Source organism: Canis aureus, chromosome X (assembly GCF_053574225.1).
Source record: "Canis aureus isolate CA01 chromosome X, VMU_Caureus_v.1.0, whole genome shotgun sequence".
Classification (NCBI taxonomy): Eukaryota; Metazoa; Chordata; class Mammalia; order Carnivora; family Canidae; genus Canis; species Canis aureus.
The window spans coordinates 2694737-2716797 of record NC_135649.1 but is presented as its reverse complement, the minus strand read 5'-3'; the positions used below and the strand labels follow the sequence as shown (position 1 = coordinate 2716797).

General features: G+C 48.9%; 1 protein-coding gene across 1 annotated transcript; it reads left to right on the top strand.

Annotated features, from left to right (window-relative positions):
* The first annotated feature begins 4208 nt into the window (after positions 1-4208).
* ZNF275 (zinc finger protein 275) lies at positions 4209-21433 on the top strand. The gene is made up of 4 exons (XM_077889062.1): positions 4209-4344; positions 14319-14423; positions 14828-14915; positions 15257-21433. The coding sequence occupies exon 4, from the start codon at positions 15325-15327 to the stop codon at positions 16450-16452; it is 1128 nt and encodes a 375-aa protein (XP_077745188.1). The 5' UTR covers positions 4209-4344; positions 14319-14423; positions 14828-14915; positions 15257-15324; the 3' UTR covers positions 16453-21433.
* The last annotated feature ends 628 nt before the right edge of the window (positions 21434-22061 follow it).

Here is a 22061-nt window from a genome sequence, read left to right as displayed (position 1 = left end):
TAAAAGACTCAATATTGTTATGATATCAATTCTCCCCAAACTATTCTACAGAATTTAATCCAATCCCAATCCAAATCTCAGCAGACTTTTTTTTTTCTGGTCACTAAGATGATTCTAAAATGTGTATAGGAATGCAAAAAACCTGGACTATTAAAACAACACAGAAGAAAACAAAGCTGTAGAACTTAAACTATCTGCTTTCAAAGATTGTTAGAAAGCTACACAAATTAAAACTATAAAGATAGAAAATACAACAGCAGAACAGCAAAGAGAGTCTTGAATCTACACATTTACTGATATTTGATACAGGCACACACACACATACACAAAAAAAAAACCCCAGTAAGGAAAGATAGTCTTTTCAACAAATGATGCTGGAAGAGCTGAATATCCACAGGCACAAAAATGAACCTGGACTCATATCTCACACTATATTCAAAAATCCACTCAAAATGGATCAGAAACCTTAATAAGTATAAAACCTAAAACCATAAAACTTCTAAAGGAAAACAAGATCTTTGTGACCTTGGGTTAAATTAAGATATCTTAGATGTGACACCCAAAGCACAATTCATAGAAGAGCAAATTGATAAATTTAAAATCATCAAAATTTAGAATTTCTGCTCTTGAAAAGACACTATGAAGAGAATGAATAGACAGACTGGGAGAAAATGCTTGCAAAGTATCTACCTGACAAAGGACTTGTATCTAGAATATGTAAAGAACTCTTATAACTCAATGAAAAGAAAAACAACCCACTTATAATAAAGAGGGCAAAAGGATTAAACAGATGTTTCACCAAAGAAAGGTATATGATGGCTAATGAGGACATAAAAATATACTCAGCATCATTAGTCAGGGAAATCTAGATTAAAAGCCGAATGAGATTACACTATACACTTGTTAGAATGGCTAAAATTAAAAAGACTGAACATACCAAGTACTGATGAGAATGTGGAACTGGAACTCTCCTACAATACTATTGGGAATGTAAAAATGGTACAACCACTTTGGAAAACAGTGTGGTAATTTTTGAAAAATTTAAATGTACCTCTACTGTATTATCCAGCCGTACCACTCTTGGTATTTACCCAAGGAAAAATATGTACATATAAAGGATTATACACAAATGTTTACAGGAGCTTCATTTGTAGTTGCCCTAAACTGGAAACAACTCAAATGTCCCTCAACCAATGAATGAATAAACCCATTATTGTACATCCAAAAGAACATTGATTTTATGGTTCCATTTCTATAAAACTCTAGAAAATGCATACTACCCTATAGTGACAGAGAACAGATCAGTAGTTTCTTGAAGATGAGAGGAGCCAGGGAGCAAGGACAGGAGAGAGGGAGTATAAGGGACACCAGGAAACTTTGAGTGTAATGGATGGATATGTTTATTGCTTTGATTGTGGTGATAGTTATATATATATCAAACCTTATCAGATAGCACAGTTTAAATATATCCAGTTATCATATGTCAAATATACCTCAAAATGTTTTTTTAAATACACCTACAAGTAAATAAAAAAGACAAACAACCTTATAAAAGTGGGCAATCTATCTGAACAGACACTTTACAACAGAAAATATAGAAATGGCCAGTAAGCACATGAAAACATCATACTCAACATGATTAGTCATCAGGGAGATGATAATTAAAATCACAATGAGTTGCCACTTCACACCCACTTAAATAGCTAAAAATAAAGGCTGACAACCACAAATGTTGAGGAAGATTGGAAAGAAAAGGAACTTTCGTGCATTTCTGGTGGGAACATAAATTGTACAACCACTTTACAGAATATTCTGGCAGTTTCTTATAAAACAACTATCCCATGACGTGGCAATTCCCTTTCTAGGTACTTATCCGAGTAAAATGAAAGCATATGTCTACACAAACTTGTACACAAATGTTCTTAGCAGCCTTATTTATAATAGTCCAAAATGGAAACCGCCCAGATCATAAACTGGTGGTGAATGAATAAAGCAACTCGGATACATCCAGAGAATGGAATACTACTCAGTAATAAAAGGAAAGAAGCAATGACACATTCAACAACATATATAAATCTCAACATCATACTGAATGAAAGAACCCAGATACAAAATAGTACATTCTGTATTATTCCATGCATATGAAGCTCTCAAATAGGCAAAAGGTATTTATGGTGGAGCAAAATTAGAGCCACGGTTGCCTCTGTGTGGGATTGTGGCAGCAGCTGACTGGAAATGAGCACAGGGGAAATTTCTGGGGTGTTGAGTGTTCTGTATTTTAACAGGAAACTGGAGCATGCATTTGTCTAAACCCCCTACATGGGGCGGTTAAGATTTGTGTGTTCCGATGCGGCAAATTTTACCTCCAAAGAACAGCACACAGGTATTCATCTCTAGCTAATGCTATGCCTGCTGAAGTGTTTGGAGGCAAAGCCTACTGGTGTCTGCAGCTCACTTTGAAATGGATCAGTAAAATGAGGATGACCTTGCAATCAAGCAAGTAGAGCATCAAGCTAATTGTGGAATATTAGTGATTGGTCCTTAGGTACAGATCTTTGCATCGATCTGTATATTACAAAGTCTTCATAATAAAACCTGAAGGAGGGGATCCCTGGGTGGCGCAGCGGTTTGGCGCCTACCTTTGGCCCAGGGCGCGATCCTGGAGACCCGGGATCGAATCCCACATCGGGCTCCCGGTGCATGGAGCCTGCTTCTCCCTCTGCCTGTGTCTCTGCCTCATTCTCTCTCTCTCTGTGACTATCATAAATTAAAAAATTAAAAAAAAAAACCTGAAGGAAAAGAAGAGTAAAGTCATTAACACATAATGGATAAAATTGTTTCAAGAATATTTAAGAAGTTGGTTATCATCATTGCTAGTAAAGCATTAAATGCTTATTAATAACGAATGAAAAAAATGTTAAAACATTTTGCTCAGACTCAATTCTAGTGCCCAGCCTAAGCCCACCAGTATGGCTCTTCTTTTCCCCCGTGGCTAACTACAATCCAGCATTTTCCTTTTGATTTTTTTTTAAGATTTTATTTATTTATGACAGACACAGAGAGAAAGAGAGAGAGAGGCAGAGACACAGGCAGAGGGAGAAGCAGGCTCCATGCAGGGAGCCCGATGTGGGACTCGATCCCGGGACACCAGGATCACGACCTAAGCCAAAGGCAGGCACTAAACCGCTGAGCCACCCAGGGTTCCCCTCCTTTTGATCCTAGAATATTCCCAATTTGTTTGCACTTGCTGTTCCTTTTGCCTGCAGATGCCCTTCCTGTCTTCAACAACCTTCGTCCCATGGTTGAGTCCTTGTCATTCAAGTCTCACATCAACGGTAGCCTCACTGAGTTCCCCTGCGTATCAATCCGAAACATCACCGTCATTGAAGCTCTTCCCAATTCTTATCACTCTTAGGTGTTGTGTTGTATGTTGATCCTTGTTTGTTACTGTCTTCGACACAACTGCCTACATTTCTGATGCCTGGCAGCCAATTCTTCGGAATTGACAGCTTCGGAACTGGCTGTCACTACTTGCAACGCCCCCCCCCCCCCGCCTCGCATCGAAGAATCCTGTTGGGTTTTTTTTCATAGTATGACCTATCTTGAAATTAAGTCAGATACTTCCCCCTCTACCCCCGTTCCCACACACGTGCACGCATACACACACACACACTCGCGGGAGCTCTTGGGCGCCAAATGCGCGTCCCTTGAGGGCAGGGATGCGGCCTGGTTTTGCTCACAGGCGTGTTCTTACCGCCTGGCCCAACAAGGGATCACAACAGCCTTCGTGACTCAGTGAGGCGCTTTGACCCCTCCCGTGAGATCTGGCTTTGCTCGGCTTCGCTCGCCATTCCCACTCCTGACCCTCACCTCCAGAAGGCTCCCGAGGGGGCAGGGTTCTTTCCATTCCTTCCTTCCTTCCCTCACGGGCTAGTAGGTTCATCCACTCATTCATTCATTCGTTCGCTCGTTCGTGCGTTTGCTCATTCATTCACTCGTACATTCATTCCAGGCCTCCCCCCTCCACCCAGGCGTCTGGGCCGCACGCGCAGATCCCCCGCGGGCGCGCCTGGCCCTCCCCCCGGGCCTCGGCCCCGCCCCCGCCCCGCCCCGCCCCCTCTCCAGGCCAATTGGGACCGGCTGGCCGGGCGGGGCCGGGGCCGGGGCGGGGCCTTGCTCCCCCACTACCCGCGGCGGCGCCCGCGGCTCCGGAAACGCGCCGTGGGGCTGCTGGGCTCAGCCGGGCGCGGGCGGCTCCGTGGCGTTTCCTGCCACGCCGGGCCTGCCTGGGCCGCGCCAGCGCCGCTCCGCCGAGGGCCGCGCGTCTGCCGCCACGGGGCCCGGGTGAGCGCGGGGCCACGGGACGGTGTGCCCAGGCTGCGGGAGGGTGTGCAGGACTGGGCCACGGGAGGATGCGCAGGGGCGGCCTGGGAGAGCGCGCGGGGCTGAGGCGAGGGTTCCGCAGAGTGTGCGGGGGGTGGAGGCCAAGCGTCTTTGGGGGGCGTCCCGGGGCCCGCGGGAAGCTGCTCGGCCCTGAGGCCATCCGAAGTGAAGGACGAGTCCCAGATGGCGGGTACGAGGAGGCCCGAAGGCCTTGTCGCGGCGGGCGGCGGGCGGCGGGCGGCGGGTGGGGGGCGGCGGTCAGGGGCGGGAATCGCGGATGTGCCGAGGCCTAGGCTGCTTTGGGGGAGATACTAGGAAGCAGGAACTGGTCATTATGGGAAGGAGGGGATCCTTGCCCCAAGGAGGCTGAGGGGGAGGGGGCGGTGATTAGGTTAAAGGGCTTTCCCAGACTGCTGGGGGAGGGGCTGAGCCGCAGTCAGGGGTGCTGGGTGGACGAGCTGGGGACAGTTCCTGCTGATGGAGTTCCTCCTTTCCTTTTGGGTGGGGGTTGAGCCTCAGGTTGGTGGGGAGGAATGGGGGGGATAGTCCAGAGCCCAAGAGCTGTGAGGGAGCGCTGGGGAGCTGCGCTTGCTGGGTGAAGATGAGCTCAAGGCTCTAGGTCTGAACAGGGCTTGTTCTGTCGCCCTTCTGGGGGCCACCATCTCCTGCTCCCGTGCCTCCCCCCTCAACTCCTGTGCTGCCTCCTCTAGTCTATATTTGGGTGATTAATTACATGTCTTTTTCCATCCTACCCCCACAAATACACACTTGCCTGCGCCCAGACCCATGGCCCCTTTCAAACAACCCCCCCCCAAATGCTGGCCCTCTTCCCAGAGGTCCCACCCTGTTCCAACTGACGCCCTCCAGCCAGCGTTGGCCTAGCCTGGCTGCCAGCCCCCTCCACTCTCCTTGGTCAGTGAAATATTTTCTCTTAAACCTCAGACCCGACATTTTTCCTTTACCAAAGGATTTCAGATGAGATTGCCAGAACAGCACCCCCTCTGGGTACTAATGCTGCCTCACCCCATTTCCCATCCTCCCCTCCCCTCCCCCATTGAGCCTTTAAGTAGAAGCAGCTTGCACACTGCCTGGCACAGTCCAGTCCATTCCCCACAAATGTCCCTGGATCTATGTTTAGAATCCTATGGAACAGTGATTTGCAGCCTTCTTTGCCGGAGAGACCCCTTGGAAAATCACTAGGAAGCAGTAATTCTCTTCCCAGAAGTCTGACAGCAGCACAAACACTGGGATCCCACACGGGAAGCTCACAGGCCTGAATCCTGTCTGCTGACTTCTGGTGGTGAGAAAGACTCCAGATTCTAGATAGGCCAGTATTAACAAGGCACAGTACTACAGCCCAGGCCCCAAACAAAGTGTTGCTTGCAAATGCAGATTCCTTGGCCCTACCCACACTGCTCCTCTGCCCCTTGAGTTCTTACAGGGTTCCAGCGCACTTGATCCAGGCCTGGTCCTAACTTGCCTGGGCTCCCCAAATGAGCATCCCTCATACCCATGTAGACTCTCATACCCAGGGCAGTGTAACCTAAACGAACTCATACTTCCCATTTATTTTGATTTTTAGAAAGATGCCATGCGTCTTCTTGGGAAAGAGGGAACATAAACCTTTTCTCAGTTTAAGGACAACAAACACTACAAAATCCCCTTCTGGTCTACCTTCTGGCTTTTTATAGAAGGGAAGGAAAACGGAAACCTAAAAGAGAGAAGGACAGGTGCCCAGGCAAAGGGAGAGAGGAAAACTGGGGAAGATGGAGACAGATGCCTCCCACCCACGCACATGGAAAAAGACACACACAGACACAAACATCCCAAGAGAAACAGACTTTCCTGGTGAAACACCCTCTCCTGGCCCTTTAGGATTCTGTCACTAATAGCCGCAGTGCATTTGCACACAGCACAGGTGGGCCCTGTATCGGGACCTCAGCGCGAGCCCAGGGGCTCAGGTCCGCATCCTGGCCTCGCCTGGCTGGAGTGGATCGGGATCCCAGCAGTGCGTGTTGTCTCAGCCTGTCCTTCGGTCAAGCACTCATGACCCAAAGACATGTTCCTGGAAGGTGCACCCAACTCTGCTTCTGCCCCCCCACCCCCGAATTATTTCAGTCCAACAGGCGGGGACTTACCTGCCTGACTTATCACTCAGAATTGTCTGGAGACACAATGAGCCATCCTTGACCGTCTCTTTTGGGTAAGCCTGGGAGTTTACAGACCACATCTGCTGGCCTTAAAGCTGGTCGTGCTGTCAGAGGCCCCATGGGTGAGGATGCAAGATGATGCGAGATGTCCTTCCCTTTCTGGAAGCACTTATATTTTCATATATGCCGGTGTCACTGAACCGTCTTTGCCCAGAGACAGTTCTCAGTCTAAGCAACAAGACTCAGAAGAGAACAGATACCCAGTAAGGAGAATTTGGGATCTAGGTGATCCTTTGTCTGGGACAGAAAGCCGTAGGCACCCATCTGAATTAGATGCTGAAGACTGAGGTCTCTTGTCTGACCTATAAAGACGCCTTCCAGGGCATTTTTGCTCTGGCCCAGAACTGAACTGAACACCACAAGCTACCTATTGTCTTCCAGGGCCTAAGGACATTCTACTACAGGTCCTTACTTAGATATTCCAGGGAATCTAGGTATTTCCAGCCTCCCTTAGAAGTTTCTGGAAGCTGCTAGATTGATCTACTTTGGGTAGCCTTGCTGCCTCTCCCCTGTCCCACTGCCCAGACAAAAATGGCACCTGCTGGGAAGTTGCATGACTGTTTGTGCCATGGAATTGATCAGATACTGCTCTTTTAAGCTCAGATGCAAACTTTGCTGGTACATTCTGAGGAGGGGTTCTGAGCTCAAATGCACCCAGAAGACACCCAGTTCATACTCCTTTTGACATGAGTTGGCTTTTGTCTCCATCAAATCCAACTCTTAATTTCTATTCTTTCATATCAAAGTGGAATGGTTATTTTGGTTCTGTTAAACATTTCTGATTCTAGACAGAAAATTCAATTTGAAGAAGTTGATTAAAATTTACACTGCCACCAAAAGCACATATCGGAAACATTTCTATGCTCACATGAGCTCTCATGTTGTAGAGTCCATGATTTTTGATTGTCAGGCAGTGGGTTAGCGTCGAGAGGATCTCACTGTGTTCTTCGAACAGCTAGTGTCTGTGGCACTTCGCTTAGTCCGGGGTGGAATCCGAAGTCAACCTTTGATAGGGCCTTTACTCTCCGGAAGTGTACAGTCATTAGACTACTTCAGATCCCACTTAAAGAAGGCAGATAATATTTATATTAAGAGGCAGAGATTTGTTTTCCCTTAATCTTTCTCCAAACTGCCATTTCCTGGGTGGGTGTAGGAGTGCCCCTTATGAGACTTGGGTGAATGAAAGTGCCTTACAGTCAAGGTCAGCCTCACCCTCTGTACCCATCAGGTGCATTACTATGGTTTCCTGTTCTTCCTGGAATTGCTTTGCCCTTGACCCCTGAAAGTCCACTCTTGGAAGGCGGTGGACATCTGTATTTGTCACTTTTGTCACAGCATCCAGCTTCTTTTCCAGATCAGTTCCACCATTTCAAAGTAGAGCGATTGTATGGCATGGCTTCTAAGTGATCGGATGATCTTCGGGATTGGTGATCATTTTACTGTTAACTACAGTGGGGGTTAATGTGTATTTAATCTTTTTTAATGATCTTTCCTTTCCTTTCTGTCTCCTAAAGGTTTTACCCAATACACTTGGTTAATAATACAGAATTTGGCTCCTTTTCTGAAAGCAGGGCTCACTTTTTCCCTCCTTTTTTGTGAGAACTTTGTAAATGATCCCTGTCTATCCATGAGTGCTGTTACTGTGGGTGGTGATCTGAAGTTCTCTTGGGTTAGGTCCCCTGGGCAAGCCTTGGACAGGAAGGGCCACTCCTGTTGCTACGAGGGAAAGGATAATCATTCACTTGGGGGTTGTGGCTTCAGGATATCAGCAGTTAATCATGCCAATTAAGCAAAAACACTTCAATAGGATCTGCTCAATTAGAACACTTCAGGAGGATGTGCTCAATTAAACATGGGTGGCTTGAAGAACTGTGTATGAGTGTGTAAGAGAGAGAATGATATGTGTGACTATTGCCCAGTGAGGGTCTGTATATCAGTCGGATGATTTAAAGCCAGTCCCCAAAGCCCATATATACCATTAGGCTATGAGGACATTCAAGAACTGCCTATTCTCTGGGTCTGACCTAGTGTTAGAGGGCTGCATATTTCTTTTCTTTGGTGTGGCTCGAAAAGTCTTAGATCTTGGAAGCTGGACCTTAGGCAAGTTACTTAACCTCTTAGATCCATGACTTCCTTCTGTATAAAATGGAGGTAGTGATAACTATAGGTTGCAGTAATTAAATTATGTGAAGGGGGAAGCACAGTACCAAACACGTGATAGGTGCTCTGTAACTAGAGGTTTGCTCCATTTAACAGGCCTTCCCCCTACAGTTTATCCCATGTCCACTCAGTGCCAGGAGCTCCTGCAGATGCTGGGGACCCAGGGATGACCAAGAGAGAGAAGGCCTCTTTTCTGTGGGAGGTGACATTTCTCCTGGGGAGCCCAGTGAAGACAATTTCATTTCAGAGGATGATTTTTAGGTAGTGAAAAGTGTTATAAATGAACCTTGATCGGGCTCAAGACTGAAGACACTTTGAGGAGGGGATACTTGAATGAGGCCTGAATTCTTAGCAAAGAACTACCTGTGGCGTGTTCAGAGCCCTGAGGGGCATCACCTTGGCATCTTCAGGACAGAACAAATGCTAGAGTGTCTGGAAGGGATGACTGAGATGTGGGGTGCAGGATTTGGGTCCAGTGGGCTGGGCCAGGGTCTTAGGCTCTGGCTTGAGGACGGTGAGACCAGTTTATAACAGGCCATCTTTTTCAGAAGGTAAATGTGAGTTGTTCTGTCCATTCCCTCGAAGTGAGTTTTCTTGAATTGTGTAAGTAATCGATGACCAGTTTGTTTTGTACTGGAAGCCAAAGCCAAAGCAGACTTCACATTCATCCCGGGAAGAATCCAGCTGCTCAGAGGGGACCCTCCCCAGGTGACAGTGGGACACAGAGGCCTTGGCTGCTAGGTACCTGGGGCTTCACTCACACCAGTGAAGCACCTGTGCTGGGCACTGGGTTAAAGGTGGGAGTGGGGCTCCTGTGGATGTTGAGACCAAAGGAGGCCTTCCGCTCACACTCACCCGCGGCACTGAGCCTGGGGAGACGAGCCCAGGAAGTCCCTTCCCCAGGGTCCTATCTCTAAGCTTTCTGGGACTGCCCACACATTCTTATCAGCCTCTCTCCTCTGTGTCTGCCCTTCCCATGTGGGTACCTCAGGATGTTGCTCAGCTTCGAGGCCCATTCCCCATTGTCTCCTTGGCCTCAACCCTGCTCTCTCCCAAGCTGAGAATCTTTCTTATCTAAAGCCTACCCAAATCTTCGTAAATTTTTATTCTTTTCTGATTACTAAAGAAACGCAGCTTGGTTCCTAAAAATTCACAAGGTACAGAAACAGAAAGCAGAAGACCTTGCTAAATCTAGACTCTACCCCAGTATGGCGCACATTACAGTACAGGTGTGCTTACTTTAGCTACAAGTCACTCTGTTTATTCCTTTTTTCTCCTAAAATGTTAATATATATTTAGCTGTTCTCTCCCCTTCCCCTACTCACTTTGGATTTTTTTTTAATAAAGTTACTGTCTGTCTGTATCTTCTATGAAGGATTTGCATTTTTTTATCTGTGTCATCCGTATTAGCCACCTGTTGATTTTTTTTTCATTTTTCTTTCTTTTTTTCTTGTTTTCTACCACTTGTTGATTTTATATTCAAGCACTCCGGTTTTCTCCTGCTCTAAGTTCTAGGACTCTTCAGTAAGGTCTCCAAAGCTCTGAGCCACATTCATCATTCACTCCCGCCTCTTATTTTTGACATTGGGATTATTTAGACCTATAGTATATTGTTTTCCACCCTTTTACTTTTCACCTATCTATGTCTTTACAGGTAAAGTCTTTACATCTAAAAGTTTCTTACAGACAGCATAGAGCTGAGTATTGTTTTTTAATATAGTCCAATAATCTCTCCCTTTCATTTGGAGTGTTTAGCCCATTTACATTTAACTTAATTATCCATGTGGTTGGATTTAAGTTTGCCATCTTGATATTTGTTTCTGTTTGTCCCATCTGTTCTTTTTCCTTCGTTTCTTTACTTTTCTTCTTTTGGATTATTTTTTAGAGTTGTATTTTATTTCCACTCCTGGCTTAGCATGCACCAGAGTCTCAGAGGGCTTCTTAAAACACACAATCATGTTTTACTTATATGTATGTTATAAACCCCATAGTACCTTATTATTATTTTTGCTTTTAATGGTCAGTTATTTTTTAAAAGATTTAAAAGTAAAGGGGGTAAAAGTGTTTTACATTCCTGGTCTTCTTCATTCCTTTGTGTTGATCCAAGTTTCCACCTGGTATCATTTTCCTTCACCTGAAGAACTTTTTTTAAAAGATTTTATTTATTTATTCATGAGAGACACACACACAGAGAGAGAGAGAGAGAGGCAGAGACACAGGCAGAGGGAGAAGCAGGCTCCATGCAGGGAGCCCAATGTGGGACTCGATCCTGGGTCTCCAGGATCATGCCCTGGGCCAAAGGCAGTGCTAAACCATTGAGCCACCCAGGCTGCCCCACCTGAAGAACTTTAATATGTCTCATAGTACATGTCTGCCGGTGACCAATTCTCTTAGCTTTTTGTCTGAAAAAGTTTTATTTGCCCTCATTTTTGAAGAGTATTTTCTCTGAATATCGAATTCTAGGTTGACAGGGTTCTTTTTTTCCTTTAGCACTTTAAAAATGTCATTCAATTGTTTACTGGCTTGGACATTTTCTGATAAGAAGTCTGCAGTTACTCTTATCTTTGCTCCTCTTGTTTATCACGGGGTTCCCCTCCTCTCCCCTCCCCCCACCCACCCCTGGCTGCCCTAAGATTTTTCTCTTTATCACTGGTTTTCAGCAATTTCATTATGATGTGTTTTGGTGTACGTGTGTGGTTTTTTTAGTTTTGTCATCTGTTTAGTCTTGATAGGGTTTGGTTGGGCCTATTTCTTGAATCTAGTTTTCATCAAATTTGGGGAAAAAATTTCAACTATTATTTCTTCAACTATATTTTTATCATCTCCCTCTTTTCCTCATCTTTTCAGATTCCAGTTATATGTGTGTTAGACAATTTTCTGTTATGCCCAAGTCACTGAGACTGTTTTTTTAAATATCTTTTTTTCTTTTTGATCTTCATTTGGTATAGTCTCTATTTTCTATCCTCTAGTCTTTTTTGGGGGGAGGGGGAGTCATTGTGTCTAATCTGATGTTAATCACACCCAGTGAAATTTTCATTTTAACTGTTATAGTTTTCACCCCCAGAAGTCCCATTTGGATCTTGTTTATATTGTCCATTTTTTTCATTATGTTTGTTTTTCTTTCAATATTCATGCGTAGTTAAACTAGCCATTATCCTTCTCTGTAAGTTCTACCAATAATCATTTTTGAGTGTTTCTGTTGACCTGAGTTTCCTTGCCATGGGTCACATTTTCCTGGTTCTTGACATTTCAGTAATTTTTTATTGGATGTTGGGCATCATAGAGATTATATCATTGAGTGTCTAGATTCTGTTGTTTCTCTTTGAAGAGTGTTGGACTTTGTTTTGGAAAGTAGTTATTTGTGGAACAGCTTCATCACATTGAGGCCTATTTTTAAGCTTTTCTAGAGCAGGTTCAGGGTAGCTGTGGCTTCAGGAGTCTATTATAAGTCCTACTGCTAAAGCATGGCTCCTCTGATTCCCAACTGAATGTCCCAGGTGATCCTGGAGGACTCCCTACTCTGGTTGCTTGGACTCTGAACATCTCCCTACCTGTGTGTGTCCTCTGATTGTTCAGCCTAAAGCTTCCTGGCCATTCTTTTCCTAGCCTTTGGGAGTGTTATTATGTATGTGTGGCTTAGGAGTCAGAAAAGGCTCAAGGGGAGCCTTATGCTGATTTTTTTTTTTTGGAGCTCTTTTTTTCCTGCGAAGTTCCCTCCTTTCTGGAACTCTGCTCTACAACTTCTAGCTGCCTCAGCTGCTCTTAATGCTAGTCTGTGTCTTGATGAAGCCACCAGGCTCTATTTGAGTCCACCTTCCCTGCACTCAGTCTGGAAATTGCCTCCAGGCAGAGCCAGGGCCACGATAAGGCTCTCACCTCAGTTGTTTCTCTCGAGAGATGGTGATCCTGCACTTCCTGCTGTTCAGTGTCTGAAAACTTGTTTCACATTCATTTTGTCCAGTTTTATACTTGTTTATGGCAGGACATTGTCTGTTCCTTGTTATAATATCATGGCCAGAAGTAGAAGTGTCTGTCTATCCCTTTTAATATAATATCTAATTTTGTGTAAAAGTCTTTCTGGAGCGTCTGGGTTTTCTACTCCGTGAGCTAGTATAAGAATGCCTCCTTTTCACTTAGTTATGAATGGAATTGAATTGACCGGCCATCAGAACAGAAACTGTGTTCCTCCTGTTTCTTTGAATTTGCCGAAACAGGAGGCCTATATAAGGCACATACATTTGTGGTCATATAATTATAACATTTCACATATTTTGCAATCTGGAAGAAAAAGGTAAATTGTTCATACTGTTCAGATCTTTTATTCAGCAACTTTGTGTTTGAAGATCTTTGAGGCTTCTTTTTCTAGCTGTTTTGTTTAACTTTTCATTTTGGCATATATTTCGCAGAAATGCTCTTGTGTGCACCTGTCTCACTGTCACCTACTTGATTGTTTCAGTTGGGTGGGCTGTGAACCTTAAAGGGCCTGGCCTCTGGCCAACAAGACCTGGATCCTGCTCTTTCGTTGCCCATCTTCCTTTCAGTGGCCCCGTTTTTTTTTGTCACCCTTCCAAAGTTGGAAAGATCTTTCACTTGTCACTTAGTTATTTCTTCTGATACTCTTCTGGGGACACTTCCTTCCTGCGCAGTGGTAGCATTGACCTCTTTGGGGCTGGCTGCTAAGAGGCCTGTGGCCAGCCTGCCTCAGAGAGCCAGTCTCGCTGCCATTGGCTATCCATCTGTGTCTATATTCTCTGGGCCGTTTCTAGGCTAACATTTGTTTGTCTTCTCTGGGTTCTCTCTGGCCTGCCTGTATTAATTCTTTGCCAGCCTATTCTCCCCAGTGTTTGGAGTATGTTTTCTTAGGTACACTCATGCTCCGGCTTGTCACTCAGCTGCAGTGCAAGCGAAGCCTGAATAAGTTTTAAAACCAGGGAAAAGGAAACCACTAGGCTTGTCCTAGGGAGCTCAAAGGCAGGGTAGCTGTCACTCATGGCTCTTTTCACTTCCCTTAGCTCTGCCTGCCCCTCAGAGTCTTGCCCTTTCCCAGGATGGACCCCCTGGAAACCAGGTCCTGGCAGGCCCTCTTGAAATACTTGAGGCCCAGGTGAGCTGTGCTTCTCTCTGCCTGGTTAGGAATCTGTCACTGCTCCCTGATTCTGGCCTTGGCCTGTATGTGTTTTCCCAGCATGACATACTACAGGACCAGAACTCCAGCTTCTGCCTTCCCTCCCTCTGCTTTCTTCCTCAGAGTCTACAGAGAAATGGATGCCTGCTGGGGTTGTAATTCCCATTGAGCTGGGGGTGGAGAGCTGCATTTCAGTCCAGGAAAGCGATTGAGCCGAGGTCCCTTGGGAAGACAGTGGGAGGCCCGGGCCCTGGCCCAGGTCTTGTGATGCTTGGTCAGATTCTCTTTCCAGGACTTCTCGAGGCTTATGCTTCAATCTCCATGCTAGCAAAACACACACCACTGCAGACCCTCGCCTCTTATCCCTGCTCTTACTAGTACTGCCCCTGCCTCATTCTAGAGTAGTTAGAAGGACTACTTATCCCTGGGAATTCTTTCAGGATTCAGTGACATTTGATGACGTGGCACAGTACCTCACAAAAGGAGTGGCTGAGACTGGACAGTGAGAGGAGGATGTTGGCATATTGCAGGAGTGCAACCTCTGGGTAAGGATGCCCCAGCCCTTCACCACTTCTCACAGCTGAATGGTCCTCCACGGCTGGGTGTGGGATGAGGGCCACCTGGAGTAGGCCTACACAAGCTTGCCTTCCGGGGGCCTATGCCCCCCACGTTGGGGATTGGCTGGAAGAAAACCCAAAGGGTTTTGTCACCCTCAACCTTTTTTTCCACATTTCAGAGTAGCAGGGCTCCCTCCCACTTCCTAATGGCATCCAAAGAAGCCCCCTCAGTGCTTCCTTGGCAAAGAAATGAGAACAAACTGGACACTGTCATTTAGAAAAAAATTTTTTTAAATCACAAATGACACCAAAATTGCGCGGCCGATTTGTTATAGCATATTGTCAAGAGTGAGGTTGACCCAGCAAGGTCGTCTGCCCTCTTCCCTGTGCAGGAGTTCCTGTTTTGAATCCTCCCTGGTGTGAGGACACCTGCTGCCGGCAACCGCCCATCCCTTAATGCAGATTGGGCGAAGCATTCTGGTGAGTGAGGGAGAAAGAAACCGGAAAAGTGAACCCATCGTGGGGTAAAGCCCGCTGCGCCTTTGGGGAGGGCTGTGGCTCCTTCTCAGCGTAGAAGGCGGGGAGCTCCTCGGGGCTACTTTGGTGGCAGGGAGTGTGGGACCCTAGGGACGTCGATGCCCCTTTCGTCTGTGGTCCTTGCTTCTGGGCGGATGGGCACCAGCCATGCTGTCCCCCGACCCCAACGTCCCCTGCACCCCGTCCTTACCCCCGCCGTGCTTGGGCCCCAGGGTCACCAGCCGTCTCCGGAGGAATGCGATTCTTGACAGAGGATCGCCACTTCGGTCCCTCCTCCTCTGCAGGGCGCGGCGTCTTGCGGTGCTGGTGTCCGAGCGGAGCGCGCGGCTGAGCCCTGAGCCGGTGGTGGACGATGGGCGAGGACGCTCAGCCGCAGGAGATGGCGTCCACGAGCTCCCCGCGGGCCGGCGAGCCCGGCCCTGAGGTCAGAGCCAACCGGGACCCTGAGGGGCGGGCGGGCGGCCTGCAGGAGCTGCCCATGGAGCACCACTTCGCGTGTAAGGAGTGTGGGGACGCCTTCCGGCTGAAGGTCCTCCTCGTCCAGCACCAGAGGATTCACAGCGAGGCCAAGGGCTGGGAGTGTGCGGACTGTGGGCGCGTGTTCCGGGGGGCGTCCGAGTTCAACGAGCACCGGAAGAGCCACGCGGCCGCCGAGCCGCAGCCGGGCCCCAGCCGCGCCCCGGAGGCCGCCCTGGAGAAGAGGGAGCAGGTGGAGAGGGAGGCGAAGCCCTTCGAGTGCGAGGAGTGCGGGAAGCGGTTCAAGAAGAACGCGGGCCTCAGCCAGCACCTGCGCGTGCACAGCCGAGAGAAGCCCTTTGACTGTGAGGAGTGCGGGCGCTCGTTCAAAGTGAGCACGCACCTGTTTCGCCATCAGAAGCTGCACACGGCCGAAAAGCCGTTCGCCTGCAAGGCGTGCGCCCGGGAGTTCCTGGACCGCCAGGAGCTTCTCAAGCACCAGCGCGCGCACACGGGCCACCTGCCCTTCGACTGCGACGACTGCGGCAAGTCGTTCCGCGGCGTCAACGGCCTGGCCGAGCACCAGCGCATCCACAGCGGGGCCAAGCCGTACGGCTGCCCGCACTGCGGCAAGCTGTTCCGCCGGAGCTCGGAGCTCACCAAGCACCGCCGCATCCACACGGGCGAGAAGCCGTACGAGTGCGGCCAGTGCGGCAAGGCCTTCCGCCAGAGCTCCAGCCTCCTGGAGCACCAGCGCATCCACACGGGCGAGCGGCCGTACGGCTGCGGCGACTGCGGCAAGGCCTTCCGCGGCCCGTCCGACCTCATCAAGCACCGGCGCATCCACAGCGGACTGAAGCCCTACGAGTGCGACAAGTGCGGGAAGGCCTTCCGCAGGAGCTCCGGCCTCAGTCGCCACCGCAGGACCCACAGCGGAGCGAGGCGCTGCGAGTGCAGCGAGTGCGGCCGCGTGTTCAAGCGGCGCTCGGCGCTGCAGAAGCACCAGCCGAGCCACCGCGACTAGACGCGGCCCCGGGGCGGGCGGCGGCCTCCTGCGAGGGGGCGGGGGGCGAGGCCCGGGAGGGGCAGGGCAGAGTCAAAGGAGATGAACACTTTTGTAGCGCTTCTATATTTTCTCGTCAGAGAGGTCGGAACCGATTTATACCGTCACCAGCAATTTCTAACTGTCCGTGTTGCCCATTTTGCCTATCGAGAGTAGCTTCGATGACGTTCTGATTTATTCTGACTAGCTTGACTCGCTTACAGCCCCTGCAGGGTACTTAAAGCCACGGGCCTGGAAACGGAGAGGGAGAGAAGAGAAACGTGCGTGTGCCGGGGCGGAGGGGGGCTCGCGGCCCGCCTCTCCGAGCCACCCCCTCCGGGAGCCAGACGCAGAGCGCGTCGGCGACGGCCGCCACATCATGTGACCCCAACTTGCCTGAAGACAAGAGAGCCCCAAAGTCGTTTGGCCTACTTGAATTTAGAAATGTTTAGGGATGTAAATAGAACACTCAAAGAAAGGTCTTATAATATTTAATTTATTAATTCAGTTCTGCATACATACTGTAAATCACATATTGCATAGAATAATATATTAATTTAGAGAATACCCCCCGTTTTCCCTCACGCCACTCCCGAAGACCATCGTATTCTAAATCCTCACGTGCGTTTCTCACCACCGTCCTCACCGTCCTCACCACCATCGTAGCCCCTCTGGAGTCACCCGACAGTTTCAAAGCACATCCAGTGGCTTCCGTTCATCCAAGCTGTGTGCCACGTAGCACTGTGACAATCCCTGCACAAGGCCCTCTCTAGAAATTTCCTCCCAAGCCATAAGTACACGGTCACATTACATTAGGACAACTGTTGTTGTTTTCCTTAAATTCATCCCGTAGCTCTACAACGTAACCACTTAACGTGTTTTGCTTTCTGAAAATGACCTTCAAAAGACTTTTCTGAAGCATCTATAACTTGTCATCGTGAGGTCATATGCCTAGGAATAAGTATTGAATCTGGGTTAAATTTCTTTTGCAGTCATTTTTCTGAAACCAATTCATTCTGGTGACTTCCATGTGCGTCCAAAACTAGCATCGATTGGGGTCTGTTTTCGGGCTAATAGGTCTTGTCCTCAAGCAGCACTATTTGGTTCAAACTCAAGTAGTTGAGAGAGCATCCCCGTAACAGGGACATCTCGAGGACTCCAGTATAAGCTGATGGCTCGTTTTCAGGAATGTGAGCCTCCCCGCAAACGGAGCCAGCCCTCCGTTTTGGGCTCTGTAAAACAGGGGTGATCACAGGACTACCTCCTAAGGTTATCGTGAGAACCGCGACGCCACGCCTGGCCCGAAGGTGCACCCTCAGTGAAGGTCATCTGCCGTCACCACCATAATTATTGCTGTCATTCTATGGCTCATTAGTACCAGAACTGGGGATGGACCCAGGCCTCCTGACTCCTAGTCTCATCTTCTTTCTCTCATGCAATGACTTAAATCGTGTTCCCGTTTTCTTGCATGCAAATCGTACGTTCATCTCCTTTGACCAGTTATCAAGTTACCTTTGGATATATTGACTTTATACAGCAGTTCTTTCTAGATCGATTGTGATTATCTTTTTTCCAGTTTTATTGCTTTTGCCCTTTGTAGCCGTTTTATTACATTTTTGTCATGCAAATTTTAAGTTTTCATATCCGAGCACTCACCGTTGTCCGTTAAGCCGTAACTTTCATTGCTTCAGTACTTAGATACGATGATGTTTTCTTCTAGAATTTTAATTACAAATGAAAAGCTGAAAGCCCTGCCCCACCAGAAGGTGGATGCACCAGGTGGGCAGGCTGGATGGGAATGGGCCAGAGAAGCAGGCTCTCTCCTCATCCAAGATGCAGACTCTGTGCATGTCTGTGGGCAGTACTTGACTCTCCAACCTGGCCACGCAGACACGCAAGAGAAACTTCCATCTCGGATTGGCCAGAACATTCTGACTGTTCCTCAGTATAGCCCTACCTGTCAGCAGCAGGGCTGGGCCTCCACTAGATCAACGGGGGGTGGTCCAAATGTGGTCTTGGCTGCACCTGGCTGTCCTTCAAGCTTCTGGGAGCTTTGGCCATGCCCAGCATGGATTCAGTGCCTGAGCAGCAGATCCCCCCCCCAAGACACATCTCCTCGAACATAAGAAGACTCACCTAACTGATGCTGTCGTGTGGATTGCATCCTCCTCTCAGTGAGTGACTCTGGAACCAGAAAGAGGTCGGCTTGGTGGCTTTTGCTTTGGGCAACTAGGGGGAAATTCACCCACATGTTCTGATGTTACCTCCTGCAGCTATACCTAAGAGGAACAACAGAGCAAAGGCTCGGAGAGGAACCGTGCTCCTCTGATGCCGTGTGTGTCTCGGTGATAGAAGCTGGCCAATAATAGGCCCCAGCTATGACATTCAGCGGCCATGCCCAGGAGGGGCAATAAAACAGGGGTCTGGAGGGCAATGATGCCCTTCTGATGGCCCATGTGGCATATACATAGAAGCTGATCGTCCCGGGGTCAGGCTGTTCCTTCCAACAGCCTCCCTCGAGAGGAACAGCAGCAAGGGCTGGCCAGAAACCTGACCCCCAGTGACCTGCAGAACCTGCAGGTGGAAGCCAGCCTCACTGGGGCTGTGGTGTGACTTCCCAGCAGCTGTCCCCTGGGGCCTCTAGAGGGCCCATGGAGGAAGTGTACCCTTCTGATGGGCCCACCCAGGTTGAGGCAGAGCTTCCCGGCAGGCACATCTGGAAGAGCTTCTCAGGCCCCCATCCTGGGAAGCAGGGTCCCACGGTGACCCCTGTGACCTTAGCCAGAAGGTACTCTGGAGTGGCCCCCAGGCCACAGTGGTGGCTCTCTGTGACGTCTCCACCCTGACCCTCAGGCTGGAGAGAAGCCAACAGCACTTGTTACATAGCCGCTCCTTTTGCTCTGTGGCTTCAGTTCTTGCAGTAGTTGTGAAACTGTGTCTGAAATCACTGCTTCCTTCTGCATCCGTTTTCTCTTTTCAAGCTGTCAGGACATGTTCGACACAGCTGTCATCCGGTAAGGAATCTGACATTCACGAGGGGCAAGTCTGGCGACTGTCGCTGGAAGTACTCTGCCATTTCTTGCTTGTTCACTAGCCATTTTGCCAGCTTTCATGAAGGATCCAGATACAGTATTAACTCAGAACTTAGCGTTGTCGCCACCGCTCCATTCCTCCCCAGCAGGCAGGACACGGCATCCTGGCAGTCGTGCCGTCCTTGAGGTTTTTCCGTTCTCGGTTCTGTCGTTTTCTCCAAAACCAACCCTCCTCTAGAGTTAACACTAAAGACCGCGTCTTTTCTGCCACTGTGTTTGCGGGTGAAGTCCGTGCTCTCTCCCGCGCAAGCATGCGTGGCTTTAACGTGTGTCCCGTAGTTGTGCCAAGTTTCGTTTTTTGCCTCTGGTAACTTGGGGGTGGATTCCTTGGATTCTGTAGGTGTACTGCTACGTCAGATGCAAAATGTGATCAAGCTTCCTGTTGTGTGTGCTCGTCTATGCATTTGTGTATCTACCTCATTTCGTTTTTTTTCTTTCTAATCACACACATTCCTTTTGCAAGGGAAATGAAGAGCAGTTGGGTTACACAGAATGCCGACTCTCATTAGAAATAGATCCTTTTCTTATTTTCCGAAAGAAACCTTCCATTGCTTTTATTACAGTTTTGAATACTTGCTGACATTTTTTCAATGAAAGTTGTTGTTTACCATTGTTGCTGCTTATTAAGATTAACTGTGTTGATTAGTTGTGTCACACCCTCTTCTGCATTTCCACAGTGAGCCCCACCCAGTCACAGTGTTGGCATTCCACGGGCTCGGGGCTGCAGCCCTCACCCCCCACTTTTAGGCCATAGTAGTTGAACCAGAACTGAACGCTTGACTCGGGCAGCAACTGGTCATCAGAGCTGGCTGGAGGCGACAGGCTGGGCCGTTCAGTTCCTCTGTTTGTCGCAAAATGGAAACAAGAGACACGGGAGAGAAGTTTCTAGTTGGTGTTACAAGACAGAGGGAGCCACGCGGTATTTAGAGGAGTCGACCCCGTGGGTGACACCAGTTGGAAGATCTGCGGGCTCCTGCTCAGCACTCCAGAGAGCTGCCTCAACTCCCGCGCCCCGATGGAGTCCTGGCCTCGTTATGTTCTTGGATCTCTGGCAGTTGCCCTCACCAGTTCGTTTGTCTCCCCACCAGAGTCTCCCTTGACCGAAGCCAGCTTGAGGGGGGCTCTGCTTTCTGCAACCCGTCAAGAGTCAGTGGCCTTTTACCACCTGGCCGCCTCCTGAGAAGAATCACATGGCTGGTTTCCTCATGGTCCACCCCGCTCGAGCTCCTGGCCCCAGCCCCACCTGATGGTCGCAAACACCTGTTTAAATGTGGTCCTGTGTTCTGTTCGCTCCGATGGGTAAAAATCTATGCCTTTTACTCTCAGCGAGTTTGACCAATGCCTTTCTGTCCGGGTACCGTGCCTGTACGGATCCCCTGTTTGTCCCGTGAAACGAGTGTCAGTCAACACCCGCCCTGTTGTTCATTTTGGAAGTCTCGCTACTTCCGGAGAATCTGTTAAAGTGGGGAATTGGGAATTTCTCTATTACTAGTATACTCACGTGCTGTACTTCTCATCATTGTATCGGTGTAGGTGTTTACTTTCCAAGCTAGAGATGGTCTCTTTTAACTTGGCCTTCAATGCTCTTTGCATATCTAAGAACAGTAGCTGGGCCCGCCCCAGTCCATATTTCAGTTGTTGGCGCTCTTCTCTCATTCCTCCCTGGTCTCCTTAACTTGTCTGTTTTACGGCACTTACTATAATCAGCCTTGCACTAGAGCTTCGCCCTCCCTGCCCTCCCCACCCACCCCTCCCCCGTTAGATTGTGAGCTCTTATAAGACAGGGGTGACCCTTTATGTCTGATTCCCCTACCAGATCTAGCACAGTGCCTTGCATCAAGTAGATTTCAATAAATATATGTTAAATGGCATTGGTGTTCCTTGACTTCTTTTGTCAAAAGTTTAGGTCAACCGCTCTTCCCTTGCCCCTTCCCCCGTGCTCTGAAGTTCTTGCCCCTTCCTGGGGTCCGGGTGTTATCTTGTGCCCTCCACCCCTTCCTGGATGCCTGGAGGAGACAGGAGGTGCCCTGATGGGAGAGGGCTGGCTTCCCTGGAAATGTGAGCCGCCCCTTGGCAGAAGAGGCCTGTCACTCGGCCAGGTACCTTCTCCCACCCTGGCTAGGGCTCTCCCTCGAGTCTGTATTCTAGGTGGGAGCAGAACACCGAGCTGGACCCTGAGCTCCTCCTGTGGGGACCAGGGGGGATAGAGTGACACAAGTGGCTTCTGGAACTTGAGGACCAGCCAGCCTCTCTGGGCTAGGTGAGGGTGGGAGTGGCGAGGTCAGGCCTCTTGGCTGGTGGCTGGCCCTCTTTCCAATGACCATTTCCTCAAAAAAGGCAGGTAGCAAGGACAGGCCCCTGGCTTCCTGGCCCTCCCAGATGCAAACAAGGCTCAGCTATGGAGTCAGCTGCCCGGCCCCAGAAGGACAAGCACAAACGGGGCCCCAGGAGTGCTTGGGTTGGGACCTCATGGGCCATGATGTGCTTGCAAGAGCAAGG